Source organism: Chlamydotis macqueenii, chromosome 1 (assembly GCF_036417535.1).
Source record: "Chlamydotis macqueenii isolate bChlMac1 chromosome 1, bChlMac1.mat, whole genome shotgun sequence".
Classification (NCBI taxonomy): Eukaryota; Metazoa; Chordata; class Aves; order Otidiformes; family Otididae; genus Chlamydotis; species Chlamydotis macqueenii.
Window position 1 is genome coordinate 130,084,203 of NC_141556.1, and position 26,238 is coordinate 130,110,440.

The 26,238-nt window shown below is 42.3% G+C and overlaps 1 protein-coding gene across 2 annotated transcripts in view; it reads left to right on the forward strand.

Moving 5' to 3' along the window:
• The window catches only part of PCYT1B (phosphate cytidylyltransferase 1B, choline), a 42,114-nt gene that overhangs the window by 3,753 nt on the left and 12,123 nt on the right, over positions 1-26,238 (forward strand). Inside the window, exons 1-5 of one of the 2 annotated variants that reach the window (XM_086766897.1) lie at positions 7,253-7,471; positions 19,870-19,969; positions 21,416-21,532; positions 24,699-24,850; positions 25,789-25,867. In XM_086766897.1, the coding sequence (XP_086623023.1) occupies positions 7,355-7,471; positions 19,870-19,969; positions 21,416-21,532; positions 24,699-24,850; positions 25,789-25,867 (565 nt within the window). In that variant the 5' untranslated portion in view covers positions 7,253-7,354. Of the gene's footprint in view, positions 1-7,252; positions 7,472-19,869; positions 19,970-21,415; positions 21,533-24,698; positions 24,851-25,788; positions 25,868-26,238 lie in introns of those variants that run through there. The other variant, XM_086766903.1, reaches the window with a different exon arrangement.

Consider the following 26,238-nt stretch of genomic DNA (forward strand, 5'->3'; position numbering starts at 1 on the left):
CAAAGAAAAAGCCTCCAAAATAGCTGCAGAGTATTCTCAATCTCTTCCAGAAACAGCTGCATTGTACTGGTAGGAGTTGCCTGTAACTGCTCACCAGGTAGAAGATGCCCAGCTGGTAACATGTCAGACCAACAGTTTCAAAGGTGGCAAAGTTATAAGCAACTGAAATAAGATCTTAGGGTCAAACAATCCTAATAACCAGTAAGAGCTACACTAGCTAACAGATAATCATTTTACAGTGCATAAGTACATGTTTTGTTTTATATAAAGTGTGTATCTCAACCCAGATTATTAAAACCTCAAGTTACTAAGTTTTTTTGTACCCAAAATATTAAACACAAACCCCCAACAACCCGAGAATGCAGTTTACTGTATGATTTTTTTTATATTTTACTTGTTAGGTTTGCATTTGAGATGGTATAGGAAAAAAAACTGTGGAGGTATTTGCATTAAAAATTGACAAATGGAAAGACAAAGGTTGACAAGAACAGCAGAGGGAAATAAAAGTGTTGGAGACTTATAATACTTGCCAAGATAGTGTGACAGAATACTGCAGATCAATCAAAGAAGTTTGAAATTTTGCTACGGAAAAAGGAAGGTGCCAGATAGATTGAAAATTTATAGAAGTGAGTGCAATACAAACATGGGCAAGAAAGGCAGTCTTAGCTTTGTGTGGATTTAAGGGGATTAGAATGCGGATCTAGAAAGCCAGAAGAGGGAAGAAAGAGAAAGGAGGGATAACAACATAGTTTAAATGTAAATAGGAAAGAGATTTTTCTCAAATTATATTTTATCAGTATCGATAAGAAGCGGGACAGAATATGACTCATTTAGACGAAGTGTATGCTCAGGTATATAAAGGAGTGGGATCTGTAATACTCAGCATTATATTTCTTGGTAGTGGTAAAATTGCAGCTATAGTACTGTGCTTGCACCACTCAGAACCAAAAATAGAACAGGGAGGATAACAAGAAGATCTGTAAAATATGACCTAAGAGAAACTATTAACAACTGGGACAGTTTAGTCTAGAAAAGTCATGAGAGATGTGACAAAAATACCAACCAACCTATTGAATGTCAGCTCTCTACTCCAAATCCTCAAACTATTGTTTCAAAATCTTGACCATACAAGTCATACAAAAAGCAAAAGAGAGTAAATATCTTCTCTGTGTCCAGTAGAAAAAGAAGCAGGGGCAACAGATCGCTGCAATGGAGTTTCAGGTTAGACATTAAGAAAAACTTTCTAATAAGAAAGAAAAAACAGGGCTCCATCAAAAGAAACATGGCCAGCAGGTCGATGGAGATTATTTTCCCTGTCCACTCTGCTCTCATGAGATCCCACCTGGATCACCTTGCGTCCAGCTCTGGAGCCCCCAACTCAAGAAGGATATGGACCTGTTGCAGCGATTCCAGAGAAGGGTCACGAAGATGATCAAAGGGCTGGAGCACCTCTCCTATGAGGACAGGCTGAGAGAGTTGGGGCTGTTCAGCCTGGAGAAGAGGAGGCTCCAGGGAGACCTTATAGCGGCCTTCCAGTACCTAAAGGGGGCCCACAGGAAAGACGGGGACAAACTTTTTAGTACAGCCTATTGCAATAGGGCAAGGGGTAATGGTTTTAAAATAAAAGAGGGCAGATTCAGATTGGACATAAGGAAAACATTTTTTACGCTCAGGGTGGTGGAACACTGGAACAGGTTGCCCAGAGAGGTGGTGGATGCCCCATCCCTGGAAACATTCAAGGCCAGGTTGGACAGGGCTCTGAGCAACCTGATCTGGTTGGATATGTCCCTGCTCCTTGCAGAGGCGTTGGACTAGATGACCTTAAAAGGTCCCTTCCAACCCTAACTATTCTATGATTCTATGATAAGAGTGGATTAACTAGGTAGTTGGCGTTCTGGAAAGGGAATGACCAACAGAGGTTAGCTAATCAAAGTGCTCCCCATCCTCTGTGCATCCAGCAGGAAAAGTCCCACTGCCAGAAATCCCTCATCCTCTCCTGACAACCCAGGAATTAAAAGCTCAATTGCTAAAATTAGCAAGGATGACACAACAATCTAATAACAGGACAGACAGACCTAGCGTTGCCCACACTAAGTGAGTGTCTCTCCAATTGTGGAAAAATAAAATGAAAACAGATAGCCTCCTGGTGAAAAACCAACCACAATTAATCATAATTTTCTTCAAAAATGCTTATAGAAGTAGTTCATGAAAGAGCAAGAACACAAAGATCCTACCCCAAAGTGGGTAGCCCGACTTATTCAAAACAGTCCTATAAAGCACAGATGAATGGCATCATCAAAAGCCACTACTTTCAAGAATTTGTAGATTTCAGATTATTTATCTATAAACCATACTGGAATTAACATGACATTTTAAATTAAACTCTTATATATAGACTGACTATTCTGATTGTATACAAGCATCCTGAGAATGCAGAATTTATTAAAAATCACATATCCACTGTAGAATTATGGAAAGAACCAGGTATGAAATTATGTTATACCAAATCCTAACATTTTTATTTTCATAATTTACAGACTTTCATTGCATATAAAAAAATGTTATGGATTTAATCCATATACCATTTTATAAGACTCTTTCATAAATAGGAAATATTTTTTACTTATTCTAACAAAAAGGTGGTGGTTTGTAAGCACTGTGCATTCCACTCGAATGACGAACTACAACTTAAAAATGAATTAAAGCTGCAGTATCAGACAACATTACATGGAAGGAGAAAAGCAGTGGTGTCAGAGACAGTGAAAACCAATAGAGTGTATTAAAATTCATACCTTTCATTCTCTCCATTTTTTCCACACCTATGCAGATGAGGAAAAAAATCTACTCAGGTGAAGTTTTAATCTCAGTCTAAAAATACCTGAATTACCTAATTGATCATCTCAGTAATAAAGTATCTCTTTTTGCTGTTTTTGACTACTCATTCTAGCATGCCTAGAGTTAGTATGACATAGATACACACATACATAGAAACATAGTATTTTAACTAATCTAGTCCAAACATAAGCCATTCCTCCATCTCATAAACTCTTGCAGTTGACAGTCATTAAAACCTTCAGCATTTAAAATATATACATTGAAGCAAAATTTAACTCATCTATTCAAGAATTTATTCGATGATGTTTTCTGTAGATGTTTGGCTTTGAAGTCAAACACTATTTAACTTTAACGGTCCCTCGTTTTCCACAGTTTCCTGCTGACGTTTCAACAGAAATTATGTGAGGGTCTATTTTGTGATTTGATTACAAGTCATTCCAGTCCCTGCTTCTACAAAGGACATCAGAATAATGGACTATCCTTGCTTTAATAAAGCAAACGTCGCGGTCCTTAGCCTGGAGACTTTGTTGAGCATTTACAGACCTCTCTGTGGTAGTAAGGTCTCTGGGCAACTGTGGGCATCTAAGCCAAAATACCTTGTTAACAAGTGGCTTGGATGTGAGTCGTTAGACTCCGCAGCAGATAGCAGGCTCTGTCATTGCTTCACCATGAGAAGGAGCAGAGAGCACTCCCTGTGAAGTGGTTGTGAAATGCGTATCACTTCCCTCCTCAAGCAGTTTGAGGTCTTTAATGGGTTTATTCACAATTTCCAAGTACAGATTGCTCCTTCTAGGGATTTTGGCTTGAGATAAGGATGCAAATAGTGTACGCTAAACAGCACAGCTATGAACCTGGATGTAGTAAGTTTGATGAAGTAAGCTTCTTGCTTTTCTTAATCCATCAAATAAGAGAAAAGAACCCCTCTGAGGGAAGCGGACACACTAATTCATGTCCAGATTTCAGCCATGCTGGCCTGCCAGTGCTAGTCCACTAGAATCAGTTTAACGTGTAATATGGTAAAAGCATGACAGAGGTTTTACAGGTGCTGGTGTCTACAAGGGACTGAAGTTTGTTTAGTTACAGTTGTGGGCACTGATCAATGCTCCACTAAAAGATTTTAAGAATGTGAATGGCTAAATCGAAAAAGAAAAATTAAAAATAGCAGGGAGATAGTTAAAAATGAGGGCTTGAGGATATAGAATATCCTCAACATATAATCCTCAATGTAAGAATCTACACAGAATATTTGTCTCTATAATGTTCAGCTGCTCACAAAGCTCAGAGAGGGATAATACTTTCAGTTTGAGAAAGGACAGGATTTAAATGTACCACCTAAACATATGCTTTTTGTGTTTTTCCTACTTGGAGAATTAGTTGTTCCAGTTTGCTAACCGATATTCCATATAGAAAAAGCCCCACCGTGTATCAGAGGGAACCTTCCTAACCGCTGAGATTTTTCCCTGTTTGCTATCTATCAAATTCAGACCTTGAAATTATTGGAATTAGTGTTAAGAGGATTGGGGTCATGGTTTCCTGGCTTGTTTGCATGGAACGTTAATTTATGCACCCTGGGACAGGATTTTTAAGCATCGAATGTCTATTCGAGCCCCAGCAGCTGTTGCCAAGAGCTCAGTCCCTACAGGCAGCAGCTATACATCCCTGCTAGTTCTGAAGGAATGGCAGGAGGATGCCCAGGAGACCGTACTCAGGCTGGTGCAGGGTATCTGTTACATAAAAGAAATCGGATGCATGAACTTTCCCACCCGTCGCTCTTGCTCCACTGTTCTCTTAAAAGCTGGCTGACTTGTAAGGATTTAGAGAAGATAATCTGCTCAGCTTCTCCAGTTAAACCTAATTTTTATTTATTTATTTTAGAGGGTAACAAAGACATGCTGCAGCCTTTTGAAAGCCCATTTTGCCCTCACAGCTAGAAGAAGACATAATTTAGGATATCTTATTCAAGATACCAAATATGTTGACTAAGATCATTGGAGCCAAGATGGTCTATAACAAATTCCCTTTGGATAGACATGACAGACCCCACAACCTTCCTTCTGCCATTATTTCTACCCCTCTCTCTCTGTTAGTGAGGTACACACCATTTCTTCATCATGCTGTTCAAACAGAAGGGGAAAAAAGATGATAAAGTGTGTTCCCAAAGGTGGAAATGAAATAAGCAGCAAGAAAAGTGTTATGTTTCCACTTGAAATTCTGGCACAACTTGGATAGGTGATAGCCCCACTGTGAGAGACATCACTCTTTAATGCTACATGTGTATGGGACAAGCTGATCTCTCTAAAAGATGAAACAAAATGCAGCCAGAGTCAATAGCAAAGTCTCAGCATGAAAGCAAAGATCTAATTCACCCTCCATGTGCAAAATAAATAAAAGCCAAGGGAATTTATGTTTCCAGTTTACTGGCAATCATCCAGCTGCAGGAAGGTCCACTGATCACAACCTGATCTGGTTGTAGATGTCCCTGCTCCTTGCAGGGGGGTTGGACTAGGTGGCCTTTAAAGGTCTCTTCCAACCCAAACAACTCTGTCATTCTGTGATTCTATGATTCCCCTCTCACCTCTGCTCCCACAGGCCCGCCAGGTCAGGGAGGGCGGGAGACTGACCCTGGGTGGGTCCGTACCTGCTGCCACCCCTCCAGCACGCTGGCACCCGTCTCTTAAGAGCTGTGGCATACGTGGTCATGTTTATAGAAGGGCCGCCTGTGACCGCTGGCTGCTCTGGTCCTGACACTGCTCAGCCATGCTGTCCAAATATTCTTCTGCCAGCACAACACTCCTGCAAATATTTTTTTTCCTGAGAAAATGAGCTACAAATTTTGGGCAGAGTGCTGCATTAATCATAGTTTAATCATTTCCCTTAAGTGTGCTTTTCATAATGTGTGAGCAGTCCTCACAGAATAACTGACAAAGGAACTTAGTTATGAGAAAAAGACACAGCTGTGAGATTTAGTTAGTTGGCTACCTGTTTTCCTTGCTCTTTTGGTGCATATTTTCCTTTTCACATTCTCTTTTCTTTCTACTTTCTCATCTCCTCTTCTTCACTTACCTACCCCTTTCCCTTTCACATAGCTCACATATTTTTTTTTTGTATCACACTCTGCCTCCTAGGCAGATGTGCAAAAAACAAGACTTTTGAAATTTAGCTCTTGAGTCCTGAGGCACAATTGTCTCGCAACTCCTCGCAGCTTTGGATGGCCTTAAAATGTTTGTGCCCCCTGATGAAGTCTGATTTTTAGAAACAACGCTCACAGCGCCCACCACAGCTCAGTTCTGCTGAAATCCGCTTTAATGAAGCTGCCGAGGTTAAGGATAGCTGACAGAGTCTCTCTGTTCTAGAAAGATAATTAACTAAGTTATCTTGACCGCATTCTCATGCTATTTAAGAGGGAGAAGGCTGGGTGTTTCACTTCAGCGGTGTAGAAGCCACAGCCATGCGTGGCAAAGACGCGGCTGCGGCTCCCGGGCAGGCATTAGCCAAATTCCTCGCTAAGGGCCTGGCAACTCTCACGTATTTGTCCGTGACCGACATGTTTTGCTGCGCTGAGATGGAGCTGCTAACGTCACGGCCACGTCCTTTTGCCCATCTCTTGGCAGAAAAGAAGGACATTTTAACCGACGCTGGTGTAACACCTTTCACTGAAAAGCAACTTTATTTCTTTAGCACCACAGATTTGCAAAAGCATTCCCTAGGAACTCAACCCAACCCGACGCCAATAGGGATTTCCGAAAGAAACGAACCCCCGTCCCCAGAGTTCTTTTGACTTCACTAACGGACCCCCACGCAATACGCGGCGGCGCCCGGGCATTTCAGCTCCCAGCACCTTTTCCCTCCCCGGGGCGGAGGAGACGGCGGCCGCTCCGCGTTCACTCCTGGGACCGGCAGCGAGCGGCGCGGCGCGGCGCGGCGCGGCCCCGCAGCCGGCGGGAGCTGTCCGTTCAGCACCACACCCGCCCCGCCCTCACTTCTCCTCCCTCCCGCCGTCGCTTTTGAACCGGTCAGACCTCCCCGCAGGTCACCGTGAGGGAGTTACCGAGGCCGGCCAGGACCGGCGGGCCCGCGGGAGGTGTACGCCGTACGCCTCCCGAGTGCCCGCACCGCTCCGGCACACCCCACGCTCAGGAGGGCACCCACCCACCCGCCCCGCACCGGAGGCCCTTCGGCAGGCTGCCCGCTAGCGTAGGGGCCGAGGCGCGGTGGAACGGCCGAAGCCGCCCGGCGGAGCCGCCCGGCAAGCCGCGGTGGCGCGGCGGGGCAGCAACCAACCAGGAGGCAGCATGCAAATAAGCGCGGGGGCGTCCGTTTCCACACCCCGCGCCCCTCCTCCTCAGCACGGAGGGGGCGGTGGCCGCCCGGTTGCCATGGCGACGCGCGGGGGCCGTGCCCCCGGGCGGCTCCCGGGGAGACCCCCCGCGGGGCGGGCACGCGCGTGACGGCGGAGCCCCGCGCTGGCGGGGGCCCGGGCGGCGGCGGCGGCGGCTGCGGCGCGAGGGTGCCGCCGGCCATGCCAGTGCTCGCGCCCGATGCTGAGTCAGAAACAGGTATCCCGAAATCCCCCTCTGAGGCGCGGCGCTCGGAGGCCATGGAGGAGCTGGAGCACACCTGCCCCCAGCCTCGCCTGGTGAGTCGGGCCCGGCCCCACCTCGGCCCTCCCGCCCCTGCCTCCCGGGGCGCTGCGGGGCGGGGGGGGGGCGGTGGCGGCGGGGAGAGGCCGGTGCCGTCTGCCGGCGGGTCCCTTTGTGCGGGGAGAGGGAACGCAGAGGCCGCCGTGGGGGCGGGAAAGCGAGTCCGGCCCGAGCTGACCCCGCTGTGCTTTGCTTTGTCGCGTGGGGACGTCGGGGAGCGCAGTGACAGCGGAGCGGGGTTTGTCGTCCCCTCTTTAAAAGCCAAAAAAAAAAAAATTAAAAAAAATAAATCCCCCCGCCGCCCCCGTGAGCCCCCGAGGCATGAGGGTGCGTTTGGGAAAAGATGCGGCGAGGTGTGCCGCGTGTGTGAAAGGCTCGCGTGGGAGTGGGATAGCCGGAGCACAAAGCCGCGGTCTCAGCCCGGGTAATGGGAAGCATGTGACTCGGTAAAGCCGTATGACAAGGGAAGAAAAAAAAAAAAAAAAAAAAAAAAAAAAAGCTGCTTGTCTTCAGTAACGGATGCAGGGGGGCAGCCTGCGCTCAGAGGAGGCGGCTGCGGGGAGCGGTGGCCGGTCCCGGCTTCTCCCCGCGCCACGGCCCCGGCCCCGGCCCCGGCCCCGGCGCCCCCCCCTCCCCTTCCGGCGACTCCTCCCGGGCCGTGCCCCCGGCCGGGCGGGTCTGGTGCAGCCAGGAGCCGTGAACCCCATTTCCCTCGACTTCAGAGCCCAGTGAGGAGTTTCCTGTCGGATTCCGGGGGTATAAGGAGGAGAGTGTGGGGACAGCTGTGGGTTTTGGCGGGGACGGGAGGATGAGGGGGAGCCGGGAGAGGGATAGTGAAAATAAACCCCCTCTGATGGTCTTTGGGTAAACGTGAGGGGGGAAGGCTCCCTCAGGTCGTGTTGGCAACTTTACAAGGCTGCTGAACCCTGAGAGTTAAGGTTCTGAGAGCTGCCCTTTTTTTTTTTTTTTTTTTTTTTTTGTGCTAATTTGAAATAACTGGAATGTTTTCTTGCTTTTTATTGAAACCTTTTATTATTCCTGTCAGGAATGGTCACTCTTTTCCCTGACATGGTATGCACCATTGGTAAGGCAATAGAAAAATAATAATAATAAATGCCTATATGCACACAGAGAAATGCAGAGGCAGCAGCAAGGTGTGAAAGTGCATGACTGATGCAACAGTTAAGTACTGGAAATTAGATCGTTTAACACCAGAATTCAGTCACAGTCCTAATTAAAACGTATTTAAACATCAAACTTCAGTAATTAAATTCAATGCTGTAGTTGAGACATTTTTCACATATGATAAGAAATAGCAATAGTTGTTGGAGCTGACCTAAATTGATGTTTTCTACTTGCTAGTGTTATAATTAGAATCAACTTTAAGAAGACTCTTAATTTGTTCATGGAAGGCTTTTGGAGCTGTTTTAATAGGGAAAGTTAGCTCACATGTTGTTACTGCAGTGTGTTCGCACAGGCTAAGATTTCTCTGTCAAAAGCTCAGATATAACAACCCATTTGAATATATTACTCCACATAGTCTGACATTTTAAAAGATTTTGAAGAAAGAAGTGACAATATGATGCCAGTATTTACAGTATCAGGCATTCCAGTATCATTTATGTGGAAATTAAGGTGACAGCTAGAGTACATGAATAAAACAGGAATTCATTATAATGTTTTAGATCTTCCTGAGTACCAGTAAATTAATAATGGTCAATGGAGAAGTTTTGAATAAAGGTTTATGGAAAACGTGTCCTTATAAAGTGATATTTTGTCAGTTAGCAGATCTACGTTATCTTCAGGAAAAAAAAATTGCTTGTTGAAGTATAATGCAATACACTGTACTTGATTAGGGCATAAGGAGTGATGCAAGCAAGCATAGTCAAGTTGTGTCTTAAGTGAGAAGAACTCAGAGCTGATGTCCTGAAGAGTTAAAGTGAATCCCCCCTTGACAGACGATCTAATAACACGGATGTCAAGTTCCTATTGGATCTTTTTTAAGACCTTCAGTACTTTCTCTGATCCCACTCCTTTGAAGGCAGCATGTACAGTGCTGGGCCAGTAACCAAGTCATTTCCTTCACATTTAGTATTGTTTTATTATACTGGACCTCAGGATGGTACCTCAGCATGGGTTTGGTACCTCAGAATGATATAACTGGTGGCAAGTAAAGGCTGTGCTATCTACAGATGACTTTTTAGTGCTGTTCATTTGTTATTACACATCTCTAAAATTAATTATCTGGGCTTTCAAGTTCTTAATATAGGCTCATTTTAGGAAGCATTTTTTGTTAAGAAATATAACTTCAGCATCAAGCTAAATTTTAGAAGATGAAAAGGGGGTTAATTCTTTTCTGCAACAGTTGTCGTCCTTTTCATTAAAAAAAAAAAAAAGGAGTAATTTATTTAAAGCCTTAAAACTGTGAATATTTTTAATGGATATCTGCCACTAGATCCTCTGATTTTAGGCTGTGGAGTCTGCTAGCTTGGCAGGAAGTGTCACAGTAGGACTAAAGAAAACCCCTGTATCCTTCAAAGAGCAGGAAAACAGGGGACATTGAAGGCAGTTCTCAGGTAAGTTTCAATGTGTATGGAAACCTGATGTTTTCCGGTGCCTGGTACTGTTGTGATATAAATTGCCATTAATTTTTTTCCCAAGACACTCTTTGGGTTTTCTTAACCGACTAGAGCATTAATAAGCATTCATGCTTCAGTCAATTCCCGTGGTCCATCTCTCATTTAATCTTTGCCTTCTTTATGTTTTTAACTTCCACGTAGCTGAATGCCAGAAAACTCTCTCTGCGTGACGCATGTACCTTAGTCTCAATGCACAATGGAGAAACAAACCAATTAGAGTCACAGACTTTATCCATAGTAGTGATTTTAGCAGTTTTGTAGTGAAGAAAAAACACCCACAGAAAATCTTTCTGCAATCCTGGTTTGTATAGTTTTGCATTTATCTGTTTCTCATCTGGACCAAACTGCTGAATTTGGCCAGTTTCTGATCTACCACTGTCCCATCCATTTTTTTTTTAAGTGAGCATTGCTTCTCCTACTTAAATCCTAGGATTCCCATGGTTTGGTCATGGGGGCCTTCATTGTTTTAAATGAGATAAGCATCGCTACCGGTCATATCATGACGCACATCCAAGGTATGGCAGTTGTCCCCGAATAACTTTCAACAAGCTGCAGAGCACTGCTGCACTGTGGATGTCAGCCTGAGAATCCCAACCTTAGGCTTTGCCTGCGTGCACCTGTAATAAAAGGGCCTGTAAGGGGGGCAAGCAGAGGTACCAAAGGAGGAAATACCAAAGAGTAAGTACAAAGCCTTATGAAATGATTAGCTTATTTTTTAATAATTTATTTATCTCCTTTGGGATCAAAAGTTAGACTGTGGTCCCACAAGACTGTGGTCCCACAAGTAGGCAGCGCCTTGAAGGATCGGTGCGTGCCTCGAGAATTATCCGTCCTCACCCTACAAGAAACAAACAGGCATTGCAACACACACCTCGTTCAGGAAGACAGTTCCAGACAGTGTCGTTCACCAAAGGAAACAATGGCAATTTATAAGGACAGTGCTGCAGACAAAGCAGAACCAAATACACATCGAAACTTACTTGAAAACAAACTTCAAAACCTACTGCTTGGTCTCATCTTTACCCTGAACACACTGAGAGCTTCTTTTCCTTGTATTTCATGTCTCTGTTGTCCAACACAGGCCCCAGTGAGAACATCTGGAGAAGTACTGTTGGGACCTGAGTACCAATGTCTTGTTTTCAAAACTAGCTTAGGTCTACTAAGGGACTGCAGGGCAATGAAATGTCCGTTTCCATCGCAGTACCTACCTCATTGTGCTTTGAGTCTAGTGTGAGATCAAGCCCAAATCAGGAGTACAGGCTCTTTTGCAGCACTTAAAGTCAGGCACAACTTAAGGAGCCTTAAGAAACTAGGTAAGCAGAAACCCACCTGAATTGCCAAGGTCAACTTCAAGGGAGGAGGGGGAGTAGACAGGTAGGTGGTAGGTTTGGCCTATGCTTGCACGGACGGTGTGTACAGGACCAGGCAGGAATTAAGCAGCAGTTTTTGTGAATTTGAAGTGAGTCTATGTTCAAGATGATGTAAAGAAGCAGATAGGTGCTTTTTGCTCTGCCTGCTCTGTCCTTGGCAATGCGACACAACGAATATTGGGCTGTACCTGAGATCATGGTTACATGACATCTGTGCTACTGTTGGACACTTGTTCTTGGGCAGCTTGACCAGTGGCCAGATTCCGTTTGCCTGTGCAGGAAAGGGCATCAGGTCCCTGTTTGGAAGTACCCAACTAGTTTTTTCTGCTTAGCCTCACCATTGCAAGGACAGAGAGCCTAGCTGGAGACTTAGGACCTATCCATATGGCAGATAAAACATGTTTTGCCAAGGCACTGTAAGCATCAGGGCCATCTGAGATCCACCCTGGAAATTGCAGTGCCTGTTCCTGTACTTAATTCTACTGCCTTGTCTTATGATTCAGAGGCTACAATCTTTACCAATTCAATAGGAATTAGGCACCAAATACCTTGGCACCACTCAAATCTATAATACTTTGGAGAATGAGACTCCGGTACAACTGAAGATCACATCTGTCATGTTATTTTAGGTATCAGCTGCTTTAGCCGTTTGCTTATTTTATCAAATTTTCAGAAGAAATTAGAGGACATATGAGTTCGTGTTTTCAAATTATTCGAGTACATTTGGAAAACTTTTTTTTTTAATTTTGTTTTATTGAATCGTAGAGGAGAAAGTTTCAGTACTTTAACTCACTGTATCTGCATAGTGCTTTAAGGGAGCACTAGACTCCTCTAGATGCTTTCCCGATTGCTGCTGTTAAACAAGAAAATGTTAAGCACAAAATTTGAAATAATTGCAAGAAAAGTGTGCACGCCTTGGATTCCTATATTTTCATCTCTGGATGCCATACCTCCTTCATATTTGCAAACAGTATTTTGGGAGGAGCTGATGCAACCTCTAGAATTATTTCAGATATTTTGTTTCCATGAGCTTCCATAGATCTTCATATTTATCTTTCCTGTATCACTGAAAGGTGTTTGGAATTTTAATCAGAGGAGCTAATGATGAATTTTGGGAGTTTTATTGTGGTTACAAAGTGTCCCATGCATCTATCTCTCTCTCACGTGATGTTATGACTTGGGGGGTCTGCCATCTGTTTACTTCAAAGTGGAAACAAGCATAAATATGTATGTAAAGAGCCTTACATTTGAGGAATGCAAAATGACTTTATTTGGCCAAATATCTTCTTGGTCCTTTATAAGTTTCATTTTTGCTCTGGCTTAATTTTTGCTTTCATAAATGTTGGCTACTATGTAAAAGCAAAAACCCACAAAAACATGCCAAATTTTGCGCTTGGGGACATGTAACAATCTTTGCCACACTTAAACAAAAAATAAAAATCGCCTGTCAACACCAAAAATCTACTGTGATTGGCCTTTACCACATCAAAGGATATGTGATTGGTATGCGTTCCAAAATGCCATAGTCTCTGAAAAAAAATGTTGCAATATGTATTCATCAGATGTACAGAAGTATAGTTATTTTTTGCAGGATCCACAAATGACACATAAACACAGGGAGCAAACATTACATTCCATGTATTGTATTCCTTGCTTGCAAATGCATATACGCAATGCTATTTTAGAAGCAGCTTTTGTTAGGAGAATACTACCAATTTCTTAAACTGTGGTGGTGGTGGTGTAACTATGAAAGTTTGTGTCATGTCTTAAAAAGGAGTAGAAAACCATTTTAAATAGTTCCTCTCTTCTCCCTCCTCATCGTTATAACATTTGTATAAATTGTAAAAAGAAACCCAACACGTGCATGGATGTGGAGCAGGAGACGTACAGAATTAGGAGCCAAATACTGACTGCTTGGGCAAGAAGTATGCATAGTGTGTAGCCACACATCCAGGATTGTGCACAGATGCTCAATGAAGCCAGAACTGTCTGTTCCAATACATGCTTATACCTTTGTTTCCACGTCATCTGCTGTCCTTTCCTACACACACATAAAGAGATGGCATAAGGTAAAATAAAAGCTCTTGTGAAAGGCACTGGATGAATCGGGGATCTGCTGGAGAAGCCTAGTGCACTCCCTGTGGGAAAAGAGTTGTCCCCAGGGTGTTTCTGCCTGCCAGCTGGGGAACTGCAGAGAGTGTGTGCCTCCTGTGCAGGAGGGAAAATGGGTTTGGTTTTGTTTTTTTTTTCTTTTTGCTTCAGCATAGCTCTATTTTGAGTAATGGTTTATAGAAAATGCTGTCCTGCATCTGCCATGAAATAATTGATAGACATTAAGTATCTTTACGTAGGAGTGCAAGTAGAGATTGAATACTAGGCCACGTTCACCCAGTAGCTTAGCTATAACTCAGTTAATTTCAGTAGATTAACCCTTGCCAATGTTAAAGCTGAAGTTAGGTCCTTTGAGGCTTACACCACGTATGTACAAGTCAAAAGAAATTAGTCTTTCTTAGAAATCCAAAAACTATGAACTGACTTTATCTCCAGTTTCTGGTCTGATCAATAAAACACAGAGTGGCATTAGAGCAGTGGTTACACATTTCTGGTCTGTTGACCATGGCCAACCCTCAGCGCTAATCATGGGCCCATTCAGCTTTGAATTGCAAATACACTAAGGGCAGTTTGGTTCTGCAGTCGCCTTGCAATGTCCTTGTTTTGCGATGGTGTCTGCAGGCTGCCTGCCGCCTGGTAACCGTTGGTGCCCTCTTGAAGGAGCTACATACTTCTTTATCCTGAAATACTGCATATCCCTCCTCAGTGCCAGTACATCTGACAGTTTGGCTAAGACTCTAGCCATCAGGACAGGAGGATATCTAGGCTCACAGCCTGCACGCTGCCTGCGCTGCAGCTTGTTCTTTCAATGAGTCCTACCTGGGTCTCTGGTACACAGTGCTCCTTCCAGCTGTGCCAGGGGAGTGGGCTCAGGAGATTAATGGATATTCATGGAGACTGAGGTGCTTCCTCAGCAGTTCTTCCACTTGAGCTCTGCTTGACTTGGGGCCCATCCTACCTCTAGAATGGATTTTATTTTCTAAATAACATGTTCCAGATCAGTCAAAAGTCATGGCTGTCATGCAGGAGTCTTGTAATAAAATTATTTGGCCTTTTGCAAATATTAGACTAGATTATGTAATAGTTGTTCTAGTTTCATAATTATGAATCTGTACATATATACATCATTGTGCTTCTTGAGAAGGCAGTGAAAGCCGCTTTTCTTCTATTATGTCTTCAATTTGTAATTGCATCTTGCACGTAATCGTTACTGACTTAATACTAATGACAAGTGAAGTACATTTGATTGAAGACAAAGCCCAGGAAAAGCAACTGAGAATAAGGCAATTTGGAATGCCTGCAAACAGATTTTTTTTTTTAAGTTATTATTCTTATTAAGTTAGTCTGCCCTATTTTTAGTTTACATCCCCCTCCCTGAGTCAGCAGAACTGTGGGAGAACAGGCTAGATTTTCTTTTGATACATGTGTTAATATTGGAACTGTTTGTGAAAAGTTTACCTGGAGGCGCCCACCAGTAACATTCAATTACAATTTAATTGCTCATAAATGTACCCGTTTGGGTCAAAGTTACCAAAGGTAATACATGAGACAACATGATTTTCATGTTTCACAGTGTTGAGTTCCTGAGGCTCTAGGAGAAGACCTCGGTAGTCCTTAGCATAGTCTTTCCACTTGCAAAGGGTATTCATACTTTAGAAACTCAGTATGTATTTTTAGTTCCTTCTCAAGAGTTTTGATAGTGTTTTTCTCTTAAATATTCCTTAAAAATTATGTCAGTGTTTCCTGCTCTGTAATTATTGTTTGCCAGTATTAGGAGCAGGTTCCCAAAATAATCTCATATGAGTAGATCTTACTCTTGTGATTTGTTCCATTGAAATCAGTTATCTGTTTTAAATACTGCCTCTGAGATACAAGGAGATTACAGCATCAGATCTCCCACAAAATTTGCCTACCAGCTTAATTGTTTTATAAGCACAGGCCCAGCCTGCTCTACCAAGGTTTGCCTGTGTAGCTGCACTGGTTCAAGATCTGAAATTTTCTTAGGCCTTTGTTGATGGCAGAATCTTAGATGACAGCACAACTATTCTCTCTACCAAGAGAACAACATTTTTGTCTATGCCACGTAGTGAGGGAGGTAGTGTAGCTGTGTGAATTAAAAAAAAAAAAAAAGAAAAAGAAAAAAAAAGAGTAGCTCCTTCCATTAGCACGTGTTGCATGTAGGTACCCTGCAGGCAGAGTTATAATGGCAGATGCACTATGGCATAGATGAGTTTACATTTGACCATTTAAAAAATATTTCTGTCTTCCTTGCTGCTATTTAAAAAAAAAAACAAAACACCACCCAACAACCATACAGAAAACAAACAAATGATAACACAACTAATTATTTCCTCTTACAGGAACAAAAGAGTGAGTGTGGAGGTGCTGTGCTTTTGACGTGTTATTTCAGTTGCATGACTCCTGTTCCTCTGCAAATCACTGACCACTTTCCTCTTCATCCACTGGAAACATAAGCTATGAATGTTTGTATGCTGACTAGCAGCTAAGTTAAATGGCTACAGTAGCCTAAAAGACTATGAAGGGTGATAATAAAAAGGCGGCATCAAGATACATTTGGAAATAAGCTGCTTCTAGCATTCACATAGAGTTTCTTCATAAAGTATCCCGGCCACAGAACCAGCTCAGGGCTACCTACCACACTGTACTCTCCTCTCTGGCTACTGTCTCTAATATTAAATATAGTCATTGGTTACAAAGAAATTACTGGGTGCAAATGGAGATGTGAGGCATTTGCTGGGAAGCTCCCCTTTACCTACCTTCCATCTTTTAATGGCCTGAAGTTCACTGAGCATCATTCAGTCATTTTGTGAATTTGTGAGAATGCAAGTAAGACATTATTTAAAGTTGCCATAGAATGAACAGCTTCTGATATGCAAGAGTTATTGGATATGATGTTTTAACATATGTTCATTTTTAGGCAGTGAATTTAATTATAATTGAATGCAGCATCTTCATTCCCAGGAAACAGGACTTGCATTGCAAGTGTTTTTTAACAACTTCTGAAGTAAATGTCACTAATGAATCCTAATATTACAATGGCTTATCCATTTAAGACATGTAAAGGCTTTCTCTAGACACCACGTATTAATCATACAGTAACGATGTGGCATTTGGACTGCTTAAATGAAAGTAAGGTCTCCCTGCTGACACCAGGTGTAAGGTGCTGTGTCATCAAAGATAACAACAAAGTGTGAGCACCATGTGAATAATTTTCTATTCTTATCTATTAAAGCTCTAGAAACTGGAAGAGTTACCAGTTTGAACACTGTATGAACCACCTTGCAGTTAACAGGGAAGGGCAACAAAAATAACCAGACTTGTGGACCAGCTTCCTATAAGGAACAAATAAGTGAGGTAAAGCTCTTCAGCTTGGAAGACGTGACTGAGAGGAGAAAAGAGGCAGGGAATAGGTGACTATGGATGAATTTACTGAAGCTTCAGTACAAGAATATCAAATAATACAAGGAGGCGGCAGGTGCTGAACAAAGGAAATGAGATCGTGATGAACATCACTGAACTCACGCTTGGGCTATAGAGCACCCTGCTACAGGATGATGCAGATCTCAGAAGCTTACGTTGGTCCAAAATATGAGGCTAATTTGACTTGCTTGACTGACCACAAAATGAAAATACCTAGAAAATAATGAAGGCACAGATGAAGGGAAAAATCTATCAGAGAAAGACAATTACATTTGCACAAAGTCTTTGTCTAACCATCTGATCATTGGCAAAACTATAGCAAACTTCTAAAAGTACTTTAATGTATTAACCAAAATGAAATGCTGCTATATCAATTACTTGCTCTCTTCTCCCAATTCTAGTTATTACTGACAAGAAACTGGAAAGAATACAAGTACTTATATATAAACTGAAAGAGATTTGATAAATTATTTCTGTTATTTAATAATTTATTAAAATATTTTGTCTTATGCTATAATATACAAACCAAATGGTCTCATCTTATTTTACCCATAAGATATTTTTGTTAAGCTCAGCAACATTTTTTCTAGGCCACCTAAAGCTAAATAATATTGGATACTCATTGAGAAGGTATTGCTGTATTTCACTTGATCTGTCAGCACATGGCATTTATGCATTTCTCTATGTGGCTTTGACAGACTATTGCTGATTTTAATCTATTGTATTTAATGTGTTTACATATCCAATGACTGAGAGGTCACAGAGGAATGGGAATATTGACAAGTCTGGTTCTAAGCCCTCTGCCGTGAAGTAAGCTTTAATGATGGGTGTTTACAAAAGCTGGACGGATGGGAAGCCAATAGAGGTGGTTCTCCACTGAGCAGAGACTGAAAGAAAAATCCTGGTGCTGCAAAGGTGTTTGTATGGATAAAAAGCACTGCTGTGTTTGCCTAAGGGAAAAAAAAAAAGTCTTGCTGCAAACCTGGCCTATTTTCTTCAAATAATCTCCAAGGAGACAGCCTCTGCCAAGCTAGGATCTGATTATCAGTTGAGGGCCTCAGACCATAGCCATTATTGTTTTAACATTTCTGCCTTCCTCTTTATCCCAGCGGGAACCAGGCTGTATGGGCTGCTCTGTAACTTGACCTTGCTTGGAGATAAAAAGACAGGTTAGCACACAGCAATTCCAAAGCCAGAAGCAAAAAGATAGTATTTAGAAAATAACGGAAGGAGCTGGCACAGTATGATTATGTGTAATGTTCTATGCTGTGCGGCATGGGTGGCCCGATGAATAGTGCCTGTCCACGAAACCCAGACAGAAACTTGGACTTGGTCATAGTTTCTCCTTTTTTAACCTTGTCTGTGCAGAGAAGCTGTGATTTTGATCAATAAGATATTAACATTACCTCAGATGATTTCCTGCAACATTAGAGATTAAGAAAAAAAGGAAAGAAAAATGGAAGGAGAAAAAAAGAAATTTACATAAAATTTTAGTGCTTTCGGTAAACAAAATGAATAGTAAATCAGCAGAAAGAGCTGGATGTGAACCTTAGAGGTCACATTAAGTCTTTGCTGCTATTTTACTACTGTCCTCTGAGCTTTCCGTGCCAGTAAGCCCAGAGGTCAGCAGCAAGTAGGCATGATATGTCTTAAAGTCTTGCGGGGATGCTAAAGAAAATAAATGCTCAGTGATTAAGCATTCAGCATGTAAAACCTGAAAAAAAAGTGTAAAGAGGAAGAGAAATTCTGCTATGATCAAACGTAGGTGCTCAAACTGATACAACAACTGTGCATTGCACAAATGGTCACTGTCAAAGCCAAACCAAGCCACAGCTTCAAGGCCGTGGTGGAGGCAAATTAAGTGAGATATTTCAGCTTGTCTTAACCACCACCTCATCTCACAAAAACAAAGCAACCCAAAACTCAGCTTCTGGTAGTTTGCTGTTTCTATGATTTCGTAAAGATTTCAAGCCAAGAGCAGTAGAAGCGTGTTTTTTTCACATCAGACCATATGGCAGATAATAAATATCTGAGATTCTGATTGCTGATAACTTCCTACATAGGCATGGGCAGAAAATGTTATTTCTGTAATCAGTTTTCCTGACAGATAATGCCACGTCACACATTCTCACTCTCTTATGTCTTTAGGATATAAGCTCCTCAGAGCAAGTACCCTCGTGGTGCTCTAATCACAGCTAGAGCAGTTTAGTACTATTATGGTATGTGTCAGACCAGAGAAAGGAGTTGTAGCTCAGTTAGGTCTAGTTAGGTGGAACTTCTGGTTGCAGTCTTGGCTTTATTTTTAATAGCTCCTCAAAATTATACAAGGTTCTGAATAAAAACACAACAAAACAACTTGTAGTCCCAGTCATCTCTACTGAAGTCTTGTCAGTGGAAGGAACTGATGCTTGTGAGAAGGTGGCCCATTTGCAGCTTTCTAAATCCCAATTAGTTTTTCCAGCTATTATTTCCACATAGGAGAATTTATTTTGCATCTTAGGCCTTTGGACTCAGGGGCTTGGGCCATCAAACCTGACTTTGACCTGAGCAAATGGAAAAATTATGTAACTGCACCAACTTCAGAAATGCTTGAGCTTCTCAGCAGAGACAAAGAATTAAATTGCATGCTGTGTTTGGAAAGCTTTCTTTTCCTCATCATTTTACATTGTGTGAATTTTGTATGCTCAGGGGTGACCAAAAAGCAAAAACTCCCTAGGGAACAAACCAACGTTAAGCTTGGTTACAGCATCCTGCCACAGTTAAATGGTTCTTTTTTAACTACTTGATGGAAGAAACAAATTTACTTTCTTTGTGGTTTTTTTCCCCTTCCAGACTCTGACAGCACCTGCTCCATTTGCAGACGAAACAAGCTGTCAGTGCCAAGCCCCCCATGAGAAGCTGACCATTGCACAAGCCCGCCTGGGAACACCAGGTATGTGTAGCATGTCCATACACAGGCTCCCAAAGCACAGGCTCTTCCTTACAAATGTCTGTCCATGCTCACTTGTTCCTTCCACTTGGAAGCAGAAAGGCCAGCCTGGTATCTGGTGCTATCAGATAATAGAGAAGAAACTAGTGACTAGAGCACCATTATCTTCTTCTAGAGAAAGAACAAGGGAAAATGTTTCAACTTAGAGTTTGATGTTTTCATGGGTGTCTGCATGCCTGATCAGAAGGAAGGCTTGCCAGCCCACTCTGGACGGCTTTAAAGTTGTGTTCTGCTGTGGCAGCCTCCTGGATTCTCTTCCTGTGCTGCCTCTGTATGCTGGAAAACCTCTTCTTTTACTGATGTTCTTGCTGATCACATCAGATCTTAAGTGGCCTTAAAGGCCATTTGCCCTTTGAAAAGAAACAATGCCCAATTTTGGAACTCTTTATCTGGACAGCTTTTGCAGACCTCCCTTTGTGGCTGGGCTGGGGAAACAGGCTGATTTCACATAAAATTCCAAATACATATTTCAGCCCCCCCTAAATTCCGCGAGATTCTTTAAAAAAAGCCTCCATATACTTATTTTACCTATTTCAAGTAAGCTTTTAAAGTACATACATGTTATAGAGGTAAGCTCCAGCTTTCCACTCAGCTCTGCAAGGAGCAATATTGTCGCCGTATTTCCATGGACCCCTGGATGTCCTGACAGCAGAGATATCTCTCTGTAGCACTGAAACACAGGCTGTGGAGGTTAGAGCTCTGTTGCTCTCATCTCTGCTGTCCTTTTGCTTGGAGATGACTTCTCTGTGGCACAGCTGCCAGGTGTGTCATTTGGGAAAGCAAGTCCTTTTTCTATCTGGAGGCTGCTGCTGAAGATGTCATACAGAAAACAGGAGTTATAAGGGTGATAGCAGGTGAGAAAAAGACATGATAGGCTCATTAGAGAGAAGAGCTTGGGGGAAGGATGAAAAAAGGGAAGTGAAAGGTTTATGTGAAAGAGGTAAGCAATACATTTTTACAGAAGTAAGCTGTGGAAAAAAGAAAGTCACAGACAAGAGCGGAGGAAAAGGGAGATGATAGAAAAAAAAAACAAGGAAAAAATGGAAAAAATCCAGAAGGCAGAACAGACTAGAAAGGCAGAGAGAAAAGAACAAGACATATGGTGGAACTCTGAATGAGGCAGGAAGATGACATTTTTGCTAAATTAGAATATGGGGATGATGGATGATAATAAATAGGCTAAGTCTGAGAGAAAACAGCAGAGAGTACAGGGAAGAACAAGTAGTGAGCGGAATAAAACACTATGAGTTCACCCATGGTGCATTTTGAACATCAGAACTGGGGTAAATCTCTGCAGTCATCTGATCTGGGAACAAAAACCTGTCCAGTAGAATTAAGTGCAACTTGTTTTGGGTCTGAAAAGTCACTGTTGTGTTTCTTTCTCCACAGTTGACAGACCTGTCAGAGTGTATGCAGATGGGATATTTGACCTCTTCCACTCTGGCCATGCTAGAGCTCTTATGCAAGCCAAAACTCTCTTCCCAAATAGCTACTTATTAGTAGGAGGTAAGATCAGAGTTATTTATTGTGCTGGATTTTTGCTTCTGTGCTTCAGTATCAGAGTTACTGCTGCGCTCGCACCCTCAGCTGTTTATATGCTATGACTTTGAATGCTGCTTTCACTCTGGGTGCTTTCTATAGGCGATTTGCCTTGAATTACGCCTTACAATTGCATCAATTAAAGTAAAAGTCAAATTCTGCCCTCAGCAGCACAGACACAATTCCCATTCTAGTTAGAACAGGTGCCTGCATAACTCTGAGCTTAGAATAGCTCCGTATGAATAATTTACCTTTTCGGTTATTCGCTCAAAATTGTTCAAAGATGGAGATGAGTGAATGAGATCAACCGCTCATTTATTTCTGGCTCCTCGGTCCCTCTGCCAGCCAGGCACAGCCTGCATCCCCTGGTGCTGTGTGTGCAGACCCAGCCTTCAACATCAGCAGAGAAGCTAAATCTGACCTGTTACCACTGGAGACCCAAATGTAGGTCAGGATTTGAACGTAGTTTTCAGCTCACAAGTGTCCTCAGGCAGGTTATTTTCTTATCAGTTTTTTTTTTTTTTTGCTATGAATATCTTCCTTTTTTTTTGCTGTGCAGCTGGCTAACAGCTGTTCAGCAGTTGGTATGTGCCTGAGGAGTCACTGGAGGGTGGCCGTGTCCTGCCTAGCTGGCTGTGCAAGCCCTGCTCTTGTGAGGCCTTAGAAACATGCATTTTGGTTTCAGTTTCCCTGCACCTTTGAGGTTGAGACGTGCCTCACATAAACCGCTTCACAGTAACAGCTGCTCAAATGCTTACAGCAGGGACGATAAAGCAAATATGGATACAACCTTTAGATGCTTTGTAAGAGACATTATTTTTTATCTTTGTCTCAAATCAGTTAAAAGTGTGGGGGGGTAAGACCCAACATAGAGGAAAAGCAAAATCTCCTTATAAACACAATCTTAAGTTTATGAATTCCCATGGAGCTTCCTGGGAGGGAAAGGAGACATCCCTTTGTTAGGAAGGAAACACGTAGAACTCTCTTGTTTTCCTGCTGAGCCAGATAGCTTGCAGAAGAAGCAAGTGGAGGTGCAAGACTGTGAGGTTTAAAAAAAAATGCCAGTAATGTATGTTTTGTTGTTGCTTTTAAAGGAGAGGGGGAGTGTCCCAGATCAGGGAAGGAGCTCTGGGGCAAAAGCCTGCTCCTTTGAAATTCATGGCATAGCTTCACTTTGCAGCCAGCACTCATCAGCACCTTCCCCAGCAAGGCACTGCATCTTAGCATGTTTAAAAAATGGGCACTTTTCCACACCCACATAAAATTTGTGCTGCAAAAGCACTGGTGTCGTGTGTCTTTCTGGGCACCACAACCAAGCCCTTTTATTTCTCGTTGTGAAAACAATTATTTGGAGCTAAGATTTTTTAAAAATAGATATTTATACCTTCCCAAATCAGTCATTGAAGCAAGATGACAGAATCAAAAGGAAATACAGAAATACTGTGTCTGCACTGTACATGAAAAACAGTAATCAAAAAATGAAATCAAACTTTTCTACAGAATTCAAGCAAAAATTACTATTTTTCCAATGACTTTAGTAGATTCTGTCTTCCAGGAGAGGGTAGCTTTAAGATGACATAAAGATTGTAAATAAATATAAATACAATCCCAGAAGGGGTCTTTCTACTGAAAATGCTTTGATGTCCATTGAATTTCTTGTCAGCAGGCATCAAAAATGACATAATAGGATAGAGTAGCATTTTGTTCGCTGAAATTTGTATTTATATTATTATCTGGCTTTGAGTTTTGCAAGAACTCCAGGGCTATCTGAGCCTTCCTACATTTTTCCTACTTTAAAGGTCCTTAACAACCATCACAGCAAGAACATCCATTTTAGATTTCAAAAAGGACTGCAGCTTTGCCAGGGCCTTGCCTAATAGGTTGATATTTTCAAATTGGAAAGAGGCAGCAGCTGTAGGGCTGCTCTCACACTTCCCTGCAGCACTAATAATGTTGCATTTATCATTTGTCAAGTGCATTTACTACTTGTCCCAGTGTCACAGACAAGTGAGCTCCAAAGGCACAGGTTTGACCTGTGGTGAAGGACAATCACTGTCAACCCAGCTATAAATGGGTATCACATTTTTCTGTGTGGGGTGTCAAATGACTATCGTGGCTGTAATATTGGACAGAGTTACAGCTGTGGGGACAGGCCACAGTGTTTTACACAACGTTATGTGGGGTAAAAAGATAATACCTAACATTTATATCCTCTGGTAACACAGGTATTGTTTCCCCTCATTTTAAGACCGATGTGACTTTTTAAGAGCAAAAAGTATTGGCACATCCAGAGTTAAAGATGCAGGATTTCTGGACTTGCTCTTCCCACTAGAGCATAAAGCTTCTCCCAGTCCTTTACATGGGGCTTCCTTTTGTGATTTCCCAGTTTACCATGGCACAAGCCTTACTTCTCTTTCTATAAAACCTGCTGAACTCAAAGCTAAACTCAGAGACAGATTCCTGTAAAATCTGCCATGACTTGTTTTCCATCAGTGTTTATTTAGTGAGAAACGGTTCTGCTGTGATTTAGAGCTTTGTTGGCAAAGTCATAATTTAGAGCCTTGTTTACATAAGAACAAAAAGTGGGAACAGGAGGCCCGGAGAGGCTGAAGGATCTCCATCTTTGGAAATTCAACTGGACATGGCCCTGAGCAACCTGCTGTTGCTGACCCTGCGCTGAGGAGGGTGGGTGGATTAGGTGATGTTCAGTGGTGTCTTCCTGCCTTGACCGTTTTGTGTTACATGACATTTGTGAGCACTCTGTCGTTGCTGACACCGCACTTCTTGATTGTTTTTAAAGCATTGTTGTCCATCACCCCTGAAATTTCAAAGCCTGTGAAATCCCCACTTGCAGTGGGATTGAGTTACCTCAACATGTGCATATAGTACCGCTTGAGATGTCCTACAGTGTCTCACTTGGGCTCTGACTGCAGCTCCAGAAAGGGAAGGATCTCTTAGAAGTCTGTGGCTGTATCTGCCAACCCTGAGCAGAACTCTTAGATGCCCTGGAGCACCCCAAAATTACCTAAGCTAATAACTAACTCCTAAATGGAATTATCAGGAAATAATCAATGGCTGGTCGTGCTAATTCTACTGAAGGTGGAACCATTTTGTTGATACTTCCATATTTTAGTTTGCAGTGATGATTTAACTCATAAATTCAAAGGCTTCACTGTGATGAATGAAACTGAGCGATATGAAGCCCTCAGACACTGTCGTTATGTGGATGAGGTCATCAGAGATGCACCCTGGACACTGACACCTGAGTTCCTTGAAAAACATAAGGTACATTTCTCCTCATATCACTTCCTTCCCTTTTGCAGACTGACAGTTGAGAATAAACAGCAAGTCTGTGAAATTCTATTGGCTGGAGCAAATTATTTAATTCAGTTAATTCCAGTCACTGAAATTAGATACGTGGCACTGCTTGCCTCCATCTTTCTCAGAAAATATTTGTCTTGCCTTTTTTTTTCCTCAGTGTGCTGAGATTATTTCCGTAGTGAGATTTTTGAATGACAAAATAACACTGAAGAATTATTTACAAACTGACTTTCAGGAAAGGAGGTCACGAACCAGGAAAGTTATCATGTAATGACTGAAGTCCTGTTAAAGTCCTGAATTAAAGGCACATTTTTTATTAATGTCAATAGGTGCAATAATTGGCCAGAAATATGTAAAAATGTCATGTTTCCTGTAAAGGGCAGGATAGAATTTCTTACATGCTATTGCCTGTCTTGCAATATATATTAATCTAAAGAAAAGCATAATTAACTGGGATGTATTTTAGTGTCCACATCACTGGGTGATGAAAGGACAGTGTCACAGTACTAGGTATACATGTATATAAGCTCAGCCCTAAGGGGGCAGAACCAATAATCCTGCCTCCATGTTTTTTAAAGCCAAGGCTTTGCCACTTGACTTAGCTCTTCCAGTTGCATTAAAAGCAGGAATGGGTGTCTTAGGTTTTCTATAGAACATCACACAGAGTGATGTGTTAATGGCAGTGCTTCTGGAAACAAGCTTTCTGTTCTTTCATAATTGATCATGCAACACAGCAGTTGTAGGCCTAAATCTAGTGCAATATTCTAGGTGATGGCTTTAGGATGAGAATGTCAAAATCAAGTCAGCTGAAGTCGAGAAAAGAGCTGATCCTCCACAACGACCCCCCCACTGAACCAAATTCAGTGATGGTGGCATGTGATTCTTCTTCTGTTCACTGGCAGATTGACTTTGTAGCCCACGATGACATCCCATACTCCTCCGCTGGCTCGGATGATGTATACAAACACATAAAGGAAGCAGGTAAGGGCAACTTTACATTTTTAGTACCTTCCTTTTCAGCCTCAGCTCCAACTCTTTTACTGCCTTTTGACCACAACTGCTGAGAGAGCAGCAGCAGAGATAATACTACATTCTCATACACCCTAATGGTAGGTATTGCTGGCTTCAGCAGAAAGATTCACTTTGTAAAACCACAAAGGATGCCCTTGCTGAATTCCTGCCATAATGCCCAGGAACCCATTCAGATCTGTCACAAAAGAGTCCCATCTGGGTTTTTAAAACAATTTTAGGGTGCTCGACTAAGAGCTTTGAATGGATGAAAATGAGTTTAGTTCCTGCAGCAGCCAGCCAACTTAGTGGTTTGTTGATACCCACAAGTGATGACTCCTTGA